This window comes from Filicampus tigris, chromosome 7 (assembly GCF_054856515.1).
Source record: "Filicampus tigris isolate MCC_2025a chromosome 7, RoL_Ftig_1.0, whole genome shotgun sequence".
NCBI lineage: Eukaryota > Metazoa > Chordata > Actinopteri > Syngnathiformes > Syngnathidae > Filicampus > Filicampus tigris.
The window spans coordinates 16,980,893-16,996,200 of NC_141223.1; the positions used below are offsets into that span (position 1 = coordinate 16,980,893).

A 15,308-nucleotide genomic window follows, 5' to 3' on the forward strand; every position below is an offset into this window, starting at 1 on the left:
TTTAACACACAATCTCTCAGTTGTTGCCGCGAATGCAATTTCAAGGTACAGCATGTTATGCACTAATGAAACCTTCGGGAGGATGAAACTCCACACCAGTCATAAAAAGGGTCTAAACACAAATCCCTAATTTGTCTTTGTGCATATTTTACTCCTCTCCTTTATCCTCACAGCTACTCGGGAAGCGTCGCTTTGTGTGATCGCCAACCCCGCCTTTGTGGTGTACTCCTCCATCGTGTCCTTCTATGTCCCCTTCATCATCACCCTGCTGGTTTACGTGCAAATCTACGTGGTCCTGAGGAAGCGCAGGAAGCGTGTGAACACCAAACCCAAGCAGCGCCTGTGTCAGGCCGCCGTACCCGATGTGGCCACGTCACTTAAGGTTGGTAGGCTCTAGTCTGTGTATATACAGGAGACCTTCTAAGTTTGACCGCAAACTGTTCCATGACGCTGGTCAAGCTGCGGTTCTTCAAGACAACATTTCCCATCGAGCTACATTCTAGTTTCTGCTGGGGTTTTTTTGTCTCTAGGTATTTATTGTTGCTTGTGTGATCTGTTTTAGTGTCGAACAGACTTGAGTCACATGACTGTTTCGCCAATGCAACGTTAAGAGAGACCTCTGACCCTCAGCACCGGCGCTCCTCAGGGGTGTGTCCTGTCACCCTGGCTGTTCTCACTATACACAAACACACTCACATCATCACACAGTTCAGTTTCAATCCTCAAATATGCAGGTGACACCACAATAATTGGACTCATCACCAACAACAACGAAAAACATTACCGGGAGCAGGTGGAAAAAGCAGTCACTTAGTGCCAGAACAACAACCTTCAGCTCAATCCATCAAAAACAAAAGAATTAATTATCAACTTCTCACTCTCACCCACACCTAAAACACACATATCCATCAGCTCAGACACAATAACCACCACAGAGTCTTTCAAATTTCTGGGAACACACATCACTAACTCACTGAAATTCAAACAGCATTCTGAGGAAACATATAAAAAGGCCAACAAGATACTGTTTTTCCTCAGACAACTTAAGAAATTCCACATTCTGCAAAATCTCTTCCTTCAGTTCTACACAGCCATAATTGAAAGTATCCTCACCTCAGCAATAATAGACTGGTATGGTAATTTGGACGGTCACTCTCAGTCTAAACTTCAACGCATCATCAACAATTCCTCCAAAATTATTGGTCACACACGCACACAAGACGCATCACACAGCGACCAGTAAGAATCAGTTCAGATCACACACACCCCGCTCACCACCTGTTCACACACATGCCCTCAGGGAGACGCTACAGGTCCATCAGAACAAAAACTGTTAGATTTAAGAACAGTTTGTTTCCCGACAGCCATAAGGACTTTAAAGGTCTCCATGGCCCCACACAGAAGCAAAACATTTCAGGGGACTCATATACATAAAACATGGCAAAAGTACTTACTGTTGACATCCTCTCTTGCTATTTGATGGCAACCGTGGGATCGCGGGTATATAAAAAACTGGTTTGGTTTTTAATAAACGTGAGTTTGCTGACTAATCCTCCATAGTCTGTAGTAGACGCTACAAAATGTTAGCGTACCACAACAGCACACGCGTGCGGCGTTCAGACGCACACGGTAGCCTGTGTGTGCTAACTAGCTAGCTTCCAGAAACAACTGTGCTATGTCATAAGCCACAACGTGCTTCCTTTTTATCACCGTCGTGCAACTACGAAAGGAAGATTCACATCGCTTTAATTAATTTTGTGAAATGCTCCCGCACTTTTGGATTCTGTTGTTAACTTTCACTCGGGTAGCCATAACACCATTACCCACAATGCTTCTGTTTACATCACAGATGATCCGGATTGCCACTACTGCGCATGTGCGTTGCAGACAAAGCAGGACATGAGAGAGCAGCTATAGTGAACATGGCGTTGCGAATCATTCATTCATTCATTCATTATCCATACCGCTCATCTTCACAAGGGTCGCGGGCGTGCTGGAGCCTATCCCAGCTGTCTTGGGGCTAGGCAGGGGACACCCTGAATTGGTTGCTAGCCAATCGCAGGGCACACAGAGACAAACATCCGCACTCACAATCACACCTAGGGGCAATTTAGACAGTCCAATCAACTTACCATGCATGTTTTTGGAATGTGGGAGGAAACCGGAGTACCCGGAGGAAACCCATGCAGGCACGGGGAGAACATGCAAACTCCACACAGGGAGGCCGGAGCCGGGATCGAACCCACGACCTCTGAACTGTGAGGCGGACATGCTAACCAGTCGACCACCGTGCCGCCCAGCGTTGCGAAACAATTCTTTATTTTTAATTTTTTTACATTGATGCATATTTTAAGCATTTATATAGATTTTATCGATTTTCGCTAAATCGTTACAATCGTTAAGCGGTATATAAAATCGATGGATACACTACAAAAAAGGACATATTTGTCATGTACTGTCATCTGTGTCTGCCTAAACGGTTGGCATTTCCGCCTCCAAGAACCCCACTTAGAGATTTAGAAACATGCAAGTCTCGGTCTGCATTTGCAAATTGTAATGCCCTGTGGAATAAAACCAACAGGTCAACTAGAGAACGTGAATGCAAATCGCGGTTCCTCCGTTGCAGTTCTCTGTTCTTAGTTGTGGCTAGCGTTGTGCGCATGCAGCAGGAGCAGGGAGAAAACACAATCTGCTATGGATTCACAGCTGATGTAATGCAGAACTCAAATTGAGACAGATATCATTGCTGATAAATGTTGTTGAATGGACCTGGCAAAATGCAATACAATCAAATAACACATACTTGTATAATTAATATAATTTAAGACCACTTGTTGAGGATGGAATTGCCTTAATTTAGATTATTTTACAAAATGCATGGGCAATATCTGAATTTTCACATTCCCATTTTATATTTTTGTATAGTTGATGTCCAAGCACTGTTGAAAAAATAAATAAATCAGATGTTACCAAGTACTTGTTTTTCATTGGATCACTTCGGATAAACTTTCAGAGACACACAATAATGTTCCTTGCTGACTATGATCGGAAAACAAAATGCTCAATTTGGCCTCATTATTGTTGTGTGTGTTCCATCTTAATTTAAGCAGTCTACTCTTGTCCAGCAGCACAAGTAATCAGTCACGTTAAATGGAAATCCAAGTCTTTTATTCACAAAATAAAATGTGATACCGACTGAGAATCGTATTCTGAAAATGTAACAAAATCAGGACATAGAAAGGTAATAAATAAATAAAACCAGAATAAATGCTAAATATCAATAAACAGAAGTCAGATGACTACTCAGTCAGGAACCGCTGTACATTATATAACACAGAGAGCTTTAATGTACCGAGCAACCTTTGCTCGGCAAACGATTCTTATAAAGAAAAAAAAAAAATCAAACTTTCTAGAACAAACAAACCTCTCTATTGATTTTTGCACCCAACTATTCCTCATGCTTTGAATGGACGTGGATTGTGTTAAATGACAAATTATTTTTCTCTTGGCTTCAGCACATTTAAGGCTAGATCTTATACATCAAATCCTTGGATGGATTAGTAAATATTGACATCTTAGCATTGAATTTATTTGGTTGCCAAAATTTGTCCCATTATCTTAATATTCTTTGCCTCTTAAATGATGTGTTTGTGTTTCTGGTGTTCATTGCAAACACACTGCGGCAAGTGCGGCAAAAACAAGTATTTGGGCATGTGTGTTTGTATAATGACACACAGAAAAGGGTTTTGTATGTTTCTTTGCAGTACATTACTATAAAATCCAATGGCCTGTGAAATCGTTACATGGTAGCATATTGACAAATGAGCAGATAATGATGATGATGAGAAAATAATCAATGTGGAGCAGACTAATCACATTTCAATACAACTACTTGGCTGACTGGCTGCACTTGTTTATCTGTCGTGAAATAACCTCACTGTCTACTTTATGATGCTGTCAAGTTAATGGGCTGACTTTCAGCAGCAGATCACATTCTCACTGAGCTGTCGCAGCGTGCCAACGCTCATGCATTCTGCTTTGACCTTCCAGGCTGCCGTATCTGCGCTATGACAGCCCCCTTTTTGTCACTCGTGAGCTGACCCGCTGCTTGCTTGACACTTGACACTTTCCTTTTTTTTTCTTTTAAATTGCAGGAGTGCACTCACCCAGAAGATGTGAGGCTGTGCACGGTGATTGTCAAGTCAAACGGGAATTTCCCTGCCAATAAGAAGAAAGTGGTGCGTTGTCATTATGCTCCTCTTCTTCTTGAGTGTGATGGAAAGTGAATATGATGGACTCGCGGGGAGATTTAGCAGGTTGTCACCTTGAGACGTGACATCCCATCCACTTTGTTATACTGAGGATAGGCTTGAAAATTGGTTAGTCATTGCGTAGAACAGATTTGTTGTGTTTTAAATTCATGAACCATATGCATGTCAAGTCAAATTTATTTCTATACCTCTTAATCACAGGACAGTCTCAAAGGGCTTGACATACCCATAGCTGACAACATATAAACAACATCCCCTGATCTTAACCCCCAGGAAGGCAAGGAAAAATGAAAAAAAACATCCAGGGAAAAATGAGAAACCTTGAGAAGGGAGCACAGATGGGGGAATCCTCCTTCCAGGATGATTAGGCTGCAATGGATGCCCAGTGGGCAACATTTAACATGTTATGACATTATACAGTGTTAGTTAAAATAATGTGAACGTTAATCACATGAAGTGCTTCAGGAAGATGACTTCGGTGAAGTGGGTCCCTGCCCAGTTGATCAATGTAGAAATCTCCATAGCAGCGCCTCCGAGGATCTGGTCAACCTCCTTGTAGTGGTCAGTTGCTGTGGGATCGAAACAGCAACCTCCAATTCAATCGTGATTCACAGGCCTGGGAAAAGGGGGCAGAGAAAAGAATAGCGGCAGTATAAGAGGCCAAAACAAATAATTCAACTAAATGCAAAAGTATACAAATAAGTCTTTAGTCGTGTTTTGAACATTTCTACTGAGGTAGCGACTCTAACATCCGTGGGTTGGGCATTCCAAAGCACTGGTGCCTAACTAGAAAATGCTCTAGAGCAGGGGTCACCAACTCCGGTCCTCGAGGGCACCTGTCCTACAGGTTTTCAATCCCCCCCTGCTGCAACACACCTGTTAAAATGATCAGGATCGTTATCAGGCTTCTCAAGAGCTTGCTGATGAGCTGATCATATGAGACAGCAACGTGCGCTCAAGCATATTTCCTCATTGTCACATCAGTAACCCGCTCCTCCAACCTGCAACTGGGGCATACCATTACAAGAGGGAGCAGAGGGGCAATACCATTCCCTATAACAGCACTTGTTGCTCGCGCAGACGCGGGAGTAGAAAGAAGCCTAAAAAGAAGCCTTTCACGGAGTAGGCTGAGATGATTTTTGGCCGCCTCGCGAGCACGTCACACGCATGAGGGCCGATTAGTGGGCCGGACTAAAACAACTTCCGGCCATGCTTAGTCCAGCCATTTTTGCCAGCCCCCACCCCCCGCCCCAAAAATGGGCATCCGGCAGGGCCGGAGAGTCCGACCGGTCCGGCCCAGGGACGGACTGCCCAGCTCTGCTATATGTTAAATGTGGTGGGAGACTGGTTAGCATGTCCGCCTCACAGTTCAGAGGTTGTGGGTTCGATTCCGGCCCCAGCCTTAATGTGTGGTTTCCTCCAACATTCCAAAAACATGCATGGTAGGTTGATCGATCACTCTAAATTGACCCTAGGTGTGATTGTGAGTGCGGATGTTTGTTTGTCTCTGTGCTCTGGGATTGGCTGGCAACTAGTTCAGGGTCTCCCCCGCCTACTGCCCGATGGCAGCTGGGATAGGCTCCAGCACGCCCGCGACCTTTGTGAGGATGAGCGGTTTGGATAATGGATGGATGGTGTAGCGAATATGCCTTCATTTGGACCACATCTTCAGGGCTGGAGACAAGAGTTACCCGGAGATGCCATCAAGTCAACTACAGCCTCACTTCAAAACAATGGAATCACCAGGGGACCCCTGCCATTTGACTTATCAAGGACATGCTAAGACTCAGGAAGACCCAAAATCCTGATAAGGAGCCACTTGTCGTCACCTGAAAACCTCTCCAGACAATGGATGTGGATTCGAACGGCCTTAAAACAGACTTTTTGGAGCCTCCTCAGCAGGGGGGCCAGCCCGACGAATATTGACAATGCTGGATGAATTCCGATCCCAAGAGGTCGACATGGGAACTGCAGCATTAAACTTCCTATGCTTTTGATCAATCAAAATTACCTTGAAATGAAACATATTTGAATGTATGTTTGTGTATTGGTTACTTTGTGTATCCTGCCCACTATGCATTGAGGAATCTGCTTCGCTATGGTAACAATCATTTTTCTGGTCAGGTTTATGAAATAAACGTGTAGATGTTGGGTTAAACTCATATCTTTGACTCCTAAACTTTAGACGCAGTCAGAACGGTAACGTTTCCAGCTGAAATATGAAAATTGATGCCAGTTATGAATTGTGAAATGCACAAAGGTTTTAAACAGGACAATTTAATAGACTCAAATCTAACTTTATTGTCATGAAATGAGGCTTATCTGAAACCTGAGCTGGAGGTGGGGTGGACACCTCACCCCCTCCCCTTTTTCTTAAGGAGATAAAAAGGCCTGGCCTTTGTCTCACTCTCTCTCTCTCTCAACTTGACGCTCTCTCAAAAGAATCTCTTGGCTCTTCAAAAATCTCGCCCTCGCCAAAACACGAGATCCTCCTTTCAAAAGAAACTTCTCAAACTCTCTCTTTCACTCTCAATTTTTTTTTATCTTTTGGCTGCATTTTTGATTGCACTCCCACGCATCGAAAGTCACCCGCAGTCGACTGGCACAAAGCAGAAAATTGGAGTCCTCCAAACCTTCGTCGCCACACACCTGGTAGACGCGCCGAACTCCGGCGAGGCAGCAAACGCTGAAGCAACACGTCAGTGTTGCCCCCTTTTGGAACCCGGCACTGCGCAGCGGCCGGACTCCATGAGAACCCAACCAATCTTTGGTCCCGCTCCAAGCAGCCTTCTTCTATTTTTCCTTTTTTTTGGTTGGTCTTCCATCTTTAAATGAGTGAAGGTCCTTCCCCTCTTCGCTCATCGCGTGAGCATCAGCAAATGTAAGTGACTACTGTGTGACCCGCCGAGGCTTTTCACAGTGGGTGCATACAAATTGATAGTGAATGCTAACAAATTTGTGCATTTCATAAAATCCGCCGACTTGACTATAGTCGTCCTTACGCTCACCTATCAGACGTCTCCTTTTCCCTTACCTCCCACTTAATTTCGATATTTGTTTTCTTAGTTTTCCTTCATTTATTTAGGCTCGCTATATCGTAGTGTTTTCTTGTTATGTTCCACTTGAATAGTTAATAAACATTGTCCATATACAGAAGTCAAGCGGGAATTGTGTGTGTTTGGTTCAAGTTATTAACCTCGATTTAATTCCAAGAGTTCACAACTTCTTTTATTGTAGCACCTTCACATTTTATGACTGATTTAATGAGGTTTTTCGTCAAATTCCCCTCTAAATAAGATAAAACTTTACGTGGTGCAGGATTAATGCAACCATTGCTCCCGCCGCTACAAACTATTGATACTCTTTCGAGTGACCCCCAAGGTTCGTTACAATGGATATTTGTTAAATGTGCTTCTCGTGGCAAGGTGTTAAGCATTTCCAGTGCAAAAGTAATGCAAAAGTAAGCTGTCCATTTGTTAAATGTCACGGGTGCACCGTCTGAATGAAAAATAACCATCCATCCATCCATCCATTTTCTACCGCTTATCTGGAGTCGGGTCGCGGAGGCAGCAGCTTCAGCAGGGAAGCCCAGAATTCCCTCTCACCAGCCACATCTTCCAACTCTTCCAGAGGGATCTCCGGGTGTTCCCAGGCTAGCCGGTAGACATAGTCTCTCCAGTATGTCCTGGGTTGTCCCCAGGGCCTCCTTCCGGTGGGACATGCCTGGAACAACTTATCAGGGATGCGTCCAGGAGGCATCCTGAACAGATGCCCGAGCCACTTCATCTGGCTCCTGTCAACGTCGAGGAGCAGCGCCTCAACTCCGAGTCCCTCCTGGATGACAAAGCTTTGCACCCTATCTGTAACGGAGAGCCCAGACACCCTGAGCAGGCAACTCATTTTGGCTATTTGTATCTAGGATCTTGTTCTTACAGTCACAACTAGGGATGTAACGATTTTGCAAAAATCTAAATAAAATCAATATAAATGCTTAAAAAATGTATCGATGTAAAAATATAAAAGAATCAATTAGCAACTCCATGTTAACTAGCCGCTCTCTCGTCTTTGCCGTCTGTAACGCACATGCGCAATAGTGGTGATGCGGTTCATCCGTGATGTAAACAGAAGCATTGTGGCATGGCATTTGCAACACAATCCAAAGTCCGGGCACATACACAAAATGACTGAAAACGATGTAAATATCCCTTCCATAGCAGCACGGTGGTGACAAACGAGCATCTAAAAAGTAAGCATGTTGTGGCTGATGCCCAATTTAATTTCTCACATTTGGACAGTAGCTGGCTGGAGTTAGCATACAGACTCTCGTGTGCCGGTTTCTGATGGAACACCGCGCGCATGGTCTGTTGTAGTACGCTAACATATTGTAGCGTCTACTAGCGATTATGGAGGAATTAGTCAACAAACTGTTTATTAAAAAACAAAATGCAGTTGTTGTATAGCCGTGGTCATCATAAAACAGAGAGCCTCTCTTGCTGATCGTGAGTGCCTCACAGTCACTGAGAGCACGGATCGAGTGTTGCATTCCCACAGAACTCCCTGAGGCACACGGTCAAACGCCTTCTCCAAATCCACAAAACAAATATAGACTGATTGGGCGAACTCTGATACAACTCCTATCGAGGACCCTGCCTAGGGTGTAGAGCTGGTCCATTGTTTCACGGCCAGGAGGAAAACCCACATTGCTCTTTCTGAATCTGAGATTCGACCTCCCAACGGACCTTCCTCTCCAGCACCCCTGAATAGACCTTACCAGGAAGGCTGAGACATGTGAACGCACCTTTTTAAAAACGGGGACCACCAACCCAGTATGCAATTCAGAGGCACTCTTCCCGATGTCCACGCAATATTATAGAGGCGTGTCAACCAGGACAGCCCCACAACATCCAGCGCCTTTCGGAACTCAGAACAGATCTCATTCACCCCCAGGGCTTTGCCAACGATGAGATTTTTAACTACCTCGGTTATTTCAACCCCAGAAATAGGAGAGCCCACCTGAGAGTCTCCAAGCTCTGCTTCCTCAATGGAAGGCGTGTGAATATGTTCTGTGCAGACCCACTGAAACAAGGCATTCTGATCAATATTCTATTTGTGGAATATGAGTTAAGCAGCAAAATCTACCTGCATTCTGACTCGAAGAAAGTTTGACGTACTGACAATGTGTCACTGAGTTATTCGAGCTTATAAACTGTAAGACATCAGGCCCATATGACATAATAAAGAACAAAGCACAAAAGGACCATAGCAACTGAGAGATCAAGGAACAACCAGTCACTCCGAAGATTTATGACTTAAGACGAAAGATGCCTTTTCCTTTTTTACGCTTTTATTAGGTCTTGAAGGCAATGTTTGTTTAATCTTTTAATTATAATGAACCATCTCCACATTTTCACAACTTTTGACACTTCTCAGATATTTATTAACGACGTCGCCAACAAGGGTGAGGATCTGGAACTGGATGAGCTCAACAGCGGAAGCAGCAGCCATAAACAGAAGCCGCAATGCACACTGGGAGACACTCCGGCTACCAGCCACCAGCGGCTGATGCCAGCCAAGGCCAATGCTAGCCCCACTTCCTCGCCCCCGACACCCCCGGAGGAAAGCCAGAGAGCGGAGAAGAACGGAGACCCCAGCAATGAGGCCATGGGAGATCCGACACAACCGGTGGCCAAAGTATTCCAGACGCAGACGTTGCCAAACGGCAGGACGCAGACATCTTTGAAAAGCATGAGCAAGAGGAAGATCTCCCAGCAGAAGGAGAAGAAGGCCACACAGATGTTAGCCATTGTCCTCGGTAAGTTTTCCTTTATCGTTACGATTATTACATTGTAAAAAAAAAAGAGAGTGCCAATACAAAAAAAACAACAACTAGTGAACGCTATAATCCAATGGAAAAAATAGAAACTTCCTCCAATGATAAAACAATCTTTTGACACGTCTATTTATTTCATTTTCATCTTTTAATCTTATGCTTTTTTTTATTTGGATTTCTTCTTTTTTGGGGGGGGGTTCTTTTGTATCCAACTGGGGAACTGCTCGTTTTTTGTTTTTTTGTGTGTAGAATGCATCACAGTTTCGTTCGGCTCCCATATAAATTTTGCATTATAGTACTTGAAATTGCAACTTTCAGAACTGCATTTTCTCCTTTAATTTTGATTGTTCGGATGTTTAAAGGTGAAGTCCACCAAAAAATGTCCTTTATAAGAATATGTTCTATGCAGCCCTATTTGTCAAAACATGGCATCCTGATTAATACTGTGTTGGTGAAATAATAGTTAAGCTGCAAAATCCACTGGTTTTTATCCACCTTCAGGGGTGGCCATTTTGTCACTTTCTGTCGACTGAAGATGACATCGCAGTTGCTCAGGTAACAATGAATCATGGCTCAGCTTCAGTAAACGGTTTAGTCGTGATACCTGAGCCCTGAGCAACTGTGATGTCGTTTTCAGTCGACAGAAGTGGCAAAATAGCTGCCCCCTGAGATGGCTAAAAACGGGTGGATTTTGCAGCTTAACTCATATTCCACAAAGGCAGTAGCAATCAGAATCCTGTTTGGACTAGTGAAGGTGCATAGTAGATATTATTGCAAAGAATTTTGGGGGGGTTAATTTACCCTTTCACAGTTCTATTTGGTGCAACCTTGTTGTTAACATAACTACTTTATTGAACAACTTTGGTTGGTGCACAAAGTTTCAAAGCAAGACGGCGCACAATGAATCACACTCAACAAAAGTATAAATGCAACATTTTGGTTTATGCTTCCATTTTTTTATGAGATCAACTCAAAGTTCTAAAACATTTTCCACTTACACAATATCACAATTTCTCTCAAATATTGTTCCCAAACCAGTCTCAATCTGCAATAGTGAGCGCTTCTCCTTTGCCGAGATAATCCATCCCACCTCACAGGTGTGCTATATCAAGATGCTGATTAGACACCATGATTAGTGCACAGGTGCACCTTAGACTGCCCACAATAAAAGGCCACTCTGAAAGTTGTTTTATTGGGAGGCTCAGAAAAAAACACGCTGTCTGCCATCTGCCCTGAACATTGTAAACCGGGATTCATCTATGAAGAGAACACCTCTCCAACGTGCCAGACACCATCGAATGTGAGCATTTGCCCACTCAAGTTGGTTATGACGACGAACTGGCGGTTGAAAACCCGATGAGGACGACAAGCATGTAGATGAGCTTCCCTGAAACGGTTTCTGACCATTTGTGCAGAAATTCTTTGGTTATGCAAACCGAACAGCAGCTGTCCGCGGTGAACATGCTGGATGTGGTGGTCCTGGGCTGATGTGGTAAAACGTAGTCTGCGGTTGTGAGGCTGGTTGGATGTACTGCCAAATTCTCTGAAATGCCTTTGGAGACGGCTTATGGTAGAGAAATGAACATTCAATACACGAGCAATAGCTCTGGTTGACATTCCTGCTGTCAGCAGAGCTGGGCATTTTACTAAAAATTAAGCATCTGTTATTCATCATCCGTCTAGCGTGGTTACCCTTCCGTCGTCCATCATTCACCTTTTTTTCCGGGTGGAAAAAAAAATAGTACCCATCTATAGGACCAGTCCGCCACATAGACGGAATGCCCAGCTCTGGCTGTCAGCATGCCAATCGCATGCCCCCTCAAATCTTGCGACATCTGTGCTATTGTGCTGTGTGACAAAACTGCACCTTTTAGAGTGGCCTTTTATTGTGGGCAGTCTAAGGCACACCTGTGCACTAATCATGGTGTCTAATCAGCATCTTGATATGGCACATGTGGAAAAGGTTTCATCTCATTTTTCAAGAGAAAAAACTTGGGAAAAAAAACAAGTGTCGCGTTGATATTTTTGTTGAGTGTAAATTGTGTTGCGGTGGAAGGAGACAAAAGAAGAACGTCACATGGCACTGAAAGGCATGCTCAGTTACAATCGTACTTATGTATTTTTCATTTGATTGCTTTATATTGGGGCGGCACGGTGGTCAACTGGTTAGCACGTCCGCCTCACAGTTCAGAGGTCGTGGGTTCGATCCCGGCTCCGGCCTTCCTGTGTGGAGTTCGCATGTTCTCCCCGTGCTTGCGTGGGTTTTCTCCGGGTACTCCGGTTTCCTCCCACAGTCCAAAAACATGCATGGTAAGTTGATTGGACTGTCTAAATTGCCCCTAGGTGTGATTGTGAGTGCGGATGTTTGTCTTTGTCTGCCCTGCGATTGGCTGGCAACCAATTCAGGGTGTCCCCCGCCCACTGCCCGAAGACAGCTGGGATAGGCTCCAGCACGCCCCGCGACCCTTGTGAGGATAAGCGGTATAGATAATGGATGGATGGATGCTTTATATTGATGGCCAAGAAGTGTTGTTCATACAATCGGCACTCCATGTATGCTATAAAGTATAAATTTTACAAGTTTAAATCATGACAATTTACTAAACCATTATGGCCCTCAGCTTCTTCTGAATGTGTTTAATCATGTGTAAAAAAAAATGGGAAAGACTTGAAACTACTGAGGCAGTGGTACAATGACAAACGAAAGAAATAGTCGGACATGTTCACGTCACTTGGAGGCCAGGCCGCCTTCCTTCCCATTCATTAAACTGTTGTTCAAAATGTCAATTTTCTCTACTCTCCTCAGGTGTATTCATCATATGCTGGCTACCATTTTTCATTACACACATCTTGAACACCCACTGCACAAAATGCAAGGTTCCCGCCGAGATGTACAATGCCTTCACGTGGCTGGGCTACGTCAACAGCGCTGTGAATCCCATCATCTACACTACTTTTAATGTAGAGTTCCGAAAGGCATTCATAAAGATTTTGCACTGCTGAAACGCAGCAAAGCTTTTTAGACTGAAGTGTGAACACGAGCGTGTCGCCAGGCAAATACCTCATCTGGGAAAGGAGAAAGCACTGCAGGGGCTAACTGAGATTTCATTTTCAAAGTCAGGGAGCTAAGTGACTGAAAAAGACATTTTTTTTGGAAAGGTTCTTCATATGAATTGTTGAAGGAGTGTTTTTTTTTCTCTCTGAAACTATGAATGTAAAACAAGAAATGTCTGTAACGGTTTGTTTGGAAAAGACAAATGTACCTTGTTCAAAAAAAAAAAAAAAGAAACATTGTGCTTGTCACCGTGTACTGTATGCACTGTACACAAAAACATCTATTTATTGTGTGTATTTCTTGTTTCTAATGTGTGTATATATATATATATATATATATACATACATATATATATATATATATATATATATATACATGCATATATAAAATCAGTGTTCATTTCAGTGTTCAATCCGATGTAAGCTCTATATTCTGAAAACCTACTTGGTGGTCATGGCTAAAGACTCTATGTTACTTGCTGTATAATGTGGCTATGCCAATACCCACAAGACTGCAATTTTATAAATTGGAATGTTATAATTCATTATTATCATTGTTATAATTTACTGTAAATAAGTTTTCCTAACACATTTGCTGTGTTATTATTATATATGCCTGTGACAGAAATTTAATGCATGCTACACTGTTTCTCTACTCAGCTTCCCAAGAAATGTATATGTTCAATTCAAAAAGACCAAAATAAGTCTAATAAATGATGAGACACTGCCAAGTGCCATTTGATTAACTGTATTTCATTTGTGGATGCACCCAATGTTCCTCAAAGCTGCGTGCATGCCGTTCTCACCCCCTCTGCACACAGTAAATATGTACAGCGCATCCCAAAACCTTAAAACTACAAACTTTTCATTTTTGCCTCATAAAGTGAAAGGTCATCTGGCACATTTGGTTGACGGAGCTCGAAGATGGCCACTCGGTTGATTTGACCTAGTTTCGGGTCCTGTCCGGGTTTACAGTGATATTAATGTTGATGTACCTTAATATAACAGCCTGTGACACTTTTTGCTTGGATATAAATAAATAAATAAATAAATAAAAAAACCACAAAAAAAACAGGTGATTTTGCTCAAACAGGTAGAAAACGAACAAAAAGTGTTGCAATGTTTGTTTAGCGTCCATCCTGCCTTCTCACAATCCTCTCATAGCAAATGAGGGAATAGGACCCCGATGCTTGAGCGGAGATATGCACAATTGAAGCATATTACGACGTCCGTATGAAGTGTCGTTGGCCAACGTGCAATTAATTCACATGAGTTCTTGCTGCTTAGCACTGTCTCGCATCATTAATGCACCAGACGCGAATGAGTACACTTTAATGGCTCAGTCCAGGCCCATATAATCATTTCCGCTGTGTTTTGGATTCCGAACATGGGGGTGCCCAGACAGCAAAATTCGTGTGGCTCAGTAATGGGCCACGCGACCCACCTGCACTTGGCCCACATACATCAAACAGCACATCTTTTTTAACACCAAACATGGACTCCAAACAGGGACATAGCATGCTCTTAAACACTATTTATCCATCCATCAAATTGTTGTGCTCTCCGTGCCCTCTTTTCTGCTCATCCTCTCCTTCCTGCCACCATCCCTATCAGGAGCCAGATGTTGCCATCTTCGCATTTGGCATCGATTTCCTGGTCTATATATATATATATATATATATAGCTAGTCCGCCTCACAGTTCAGAAGTTGTGGGTTCGATCGCGGCTACGGCCCCCGTGTGGAGTTCGCATGTTATCCCCGTGCCTGTGTGGGTTTTCTTCAGGTACTCCGGTTTCCTCCCACATTCCAAAAAACATGCGTGGTAGGTATATTGGACACTCTAAATTTCCCCTAGGTGTGATTGTGAGTGTAGATGTATGTTTGCCTCTGTGTGCCCTGCGATAGGCTCCAGCACGCCCGCGACCCTTGTGAGGATAAGCGGTATAGATAATGTATATATATATATATATATATATTTTTTTTTTTTTTAACTGATGTACAGAAGTAAACACAAGGACGGACAGTGTGTTCAGAAAACAGATATTTGTGCATGTCGTTACCAATGTACGGTCAGTAAAAATAACCCTTGAAGATTTTTAAACTAGGTGTAGACAATTTAGAGTTGTTGTCCGTCATAGTAAAGGGCAAAAAA

At 43.3% G+C, this 15,308-nt stretch overlaps 1 protein-coding gene and 1 long non-coding RNA gene across 6 annotated transcripts in view; one reads left to right on the forward strand and one right to left on the reverse strand.

Annotated features, from left to right (window-relative positions):
* The window catches only part of drd2a (dopamine receptor D2a), a 62,897-nt gene extending 49,000 nt beyond the window's left edge, over positions 1-13,897 (forward strand). For all 5 annotated transcript variants that reach the window (XM_086036049.1, XM_086036053.1, XM_086036052.1 and 2 more), the window contains 4 exons: positions 174-382; positions 4,155-4,238; positions 9,702-10,083; positions 12,908-13,897. In XM_086036049.1, the coding sequence (XP_085892175.1) occupies positions 174-382; positions 4,155-4,238; positions 9,702-10,083; positions 12,908-13,104 (872 nt within the window). In that variant the 3' untranslated portion in view covers positions 13,105-13,897. The remainder of the gene's footprint in view (positions 1-173; positions 383-4,154; positions 4,239-9,701; positions 10,084-12,907) is intronic.
* LOC147144941 (uncharacterized) lies at positions 3,257-9,433 on the reverse strand. The gene is made up of 3 exons (XR_015087491.1): positions 9,411-9,433; positions 9,285-9,347; positions 3,257-4,887 (listed from the first exon to the last, which is right to left on the reverse strand). It is a non-coding gene; the product is annotated as an uncharacterized LOC147144941 (long non-coding RNA).
* Positions 13,898-15,308: the final 1,411 nt, after the last annotated feature.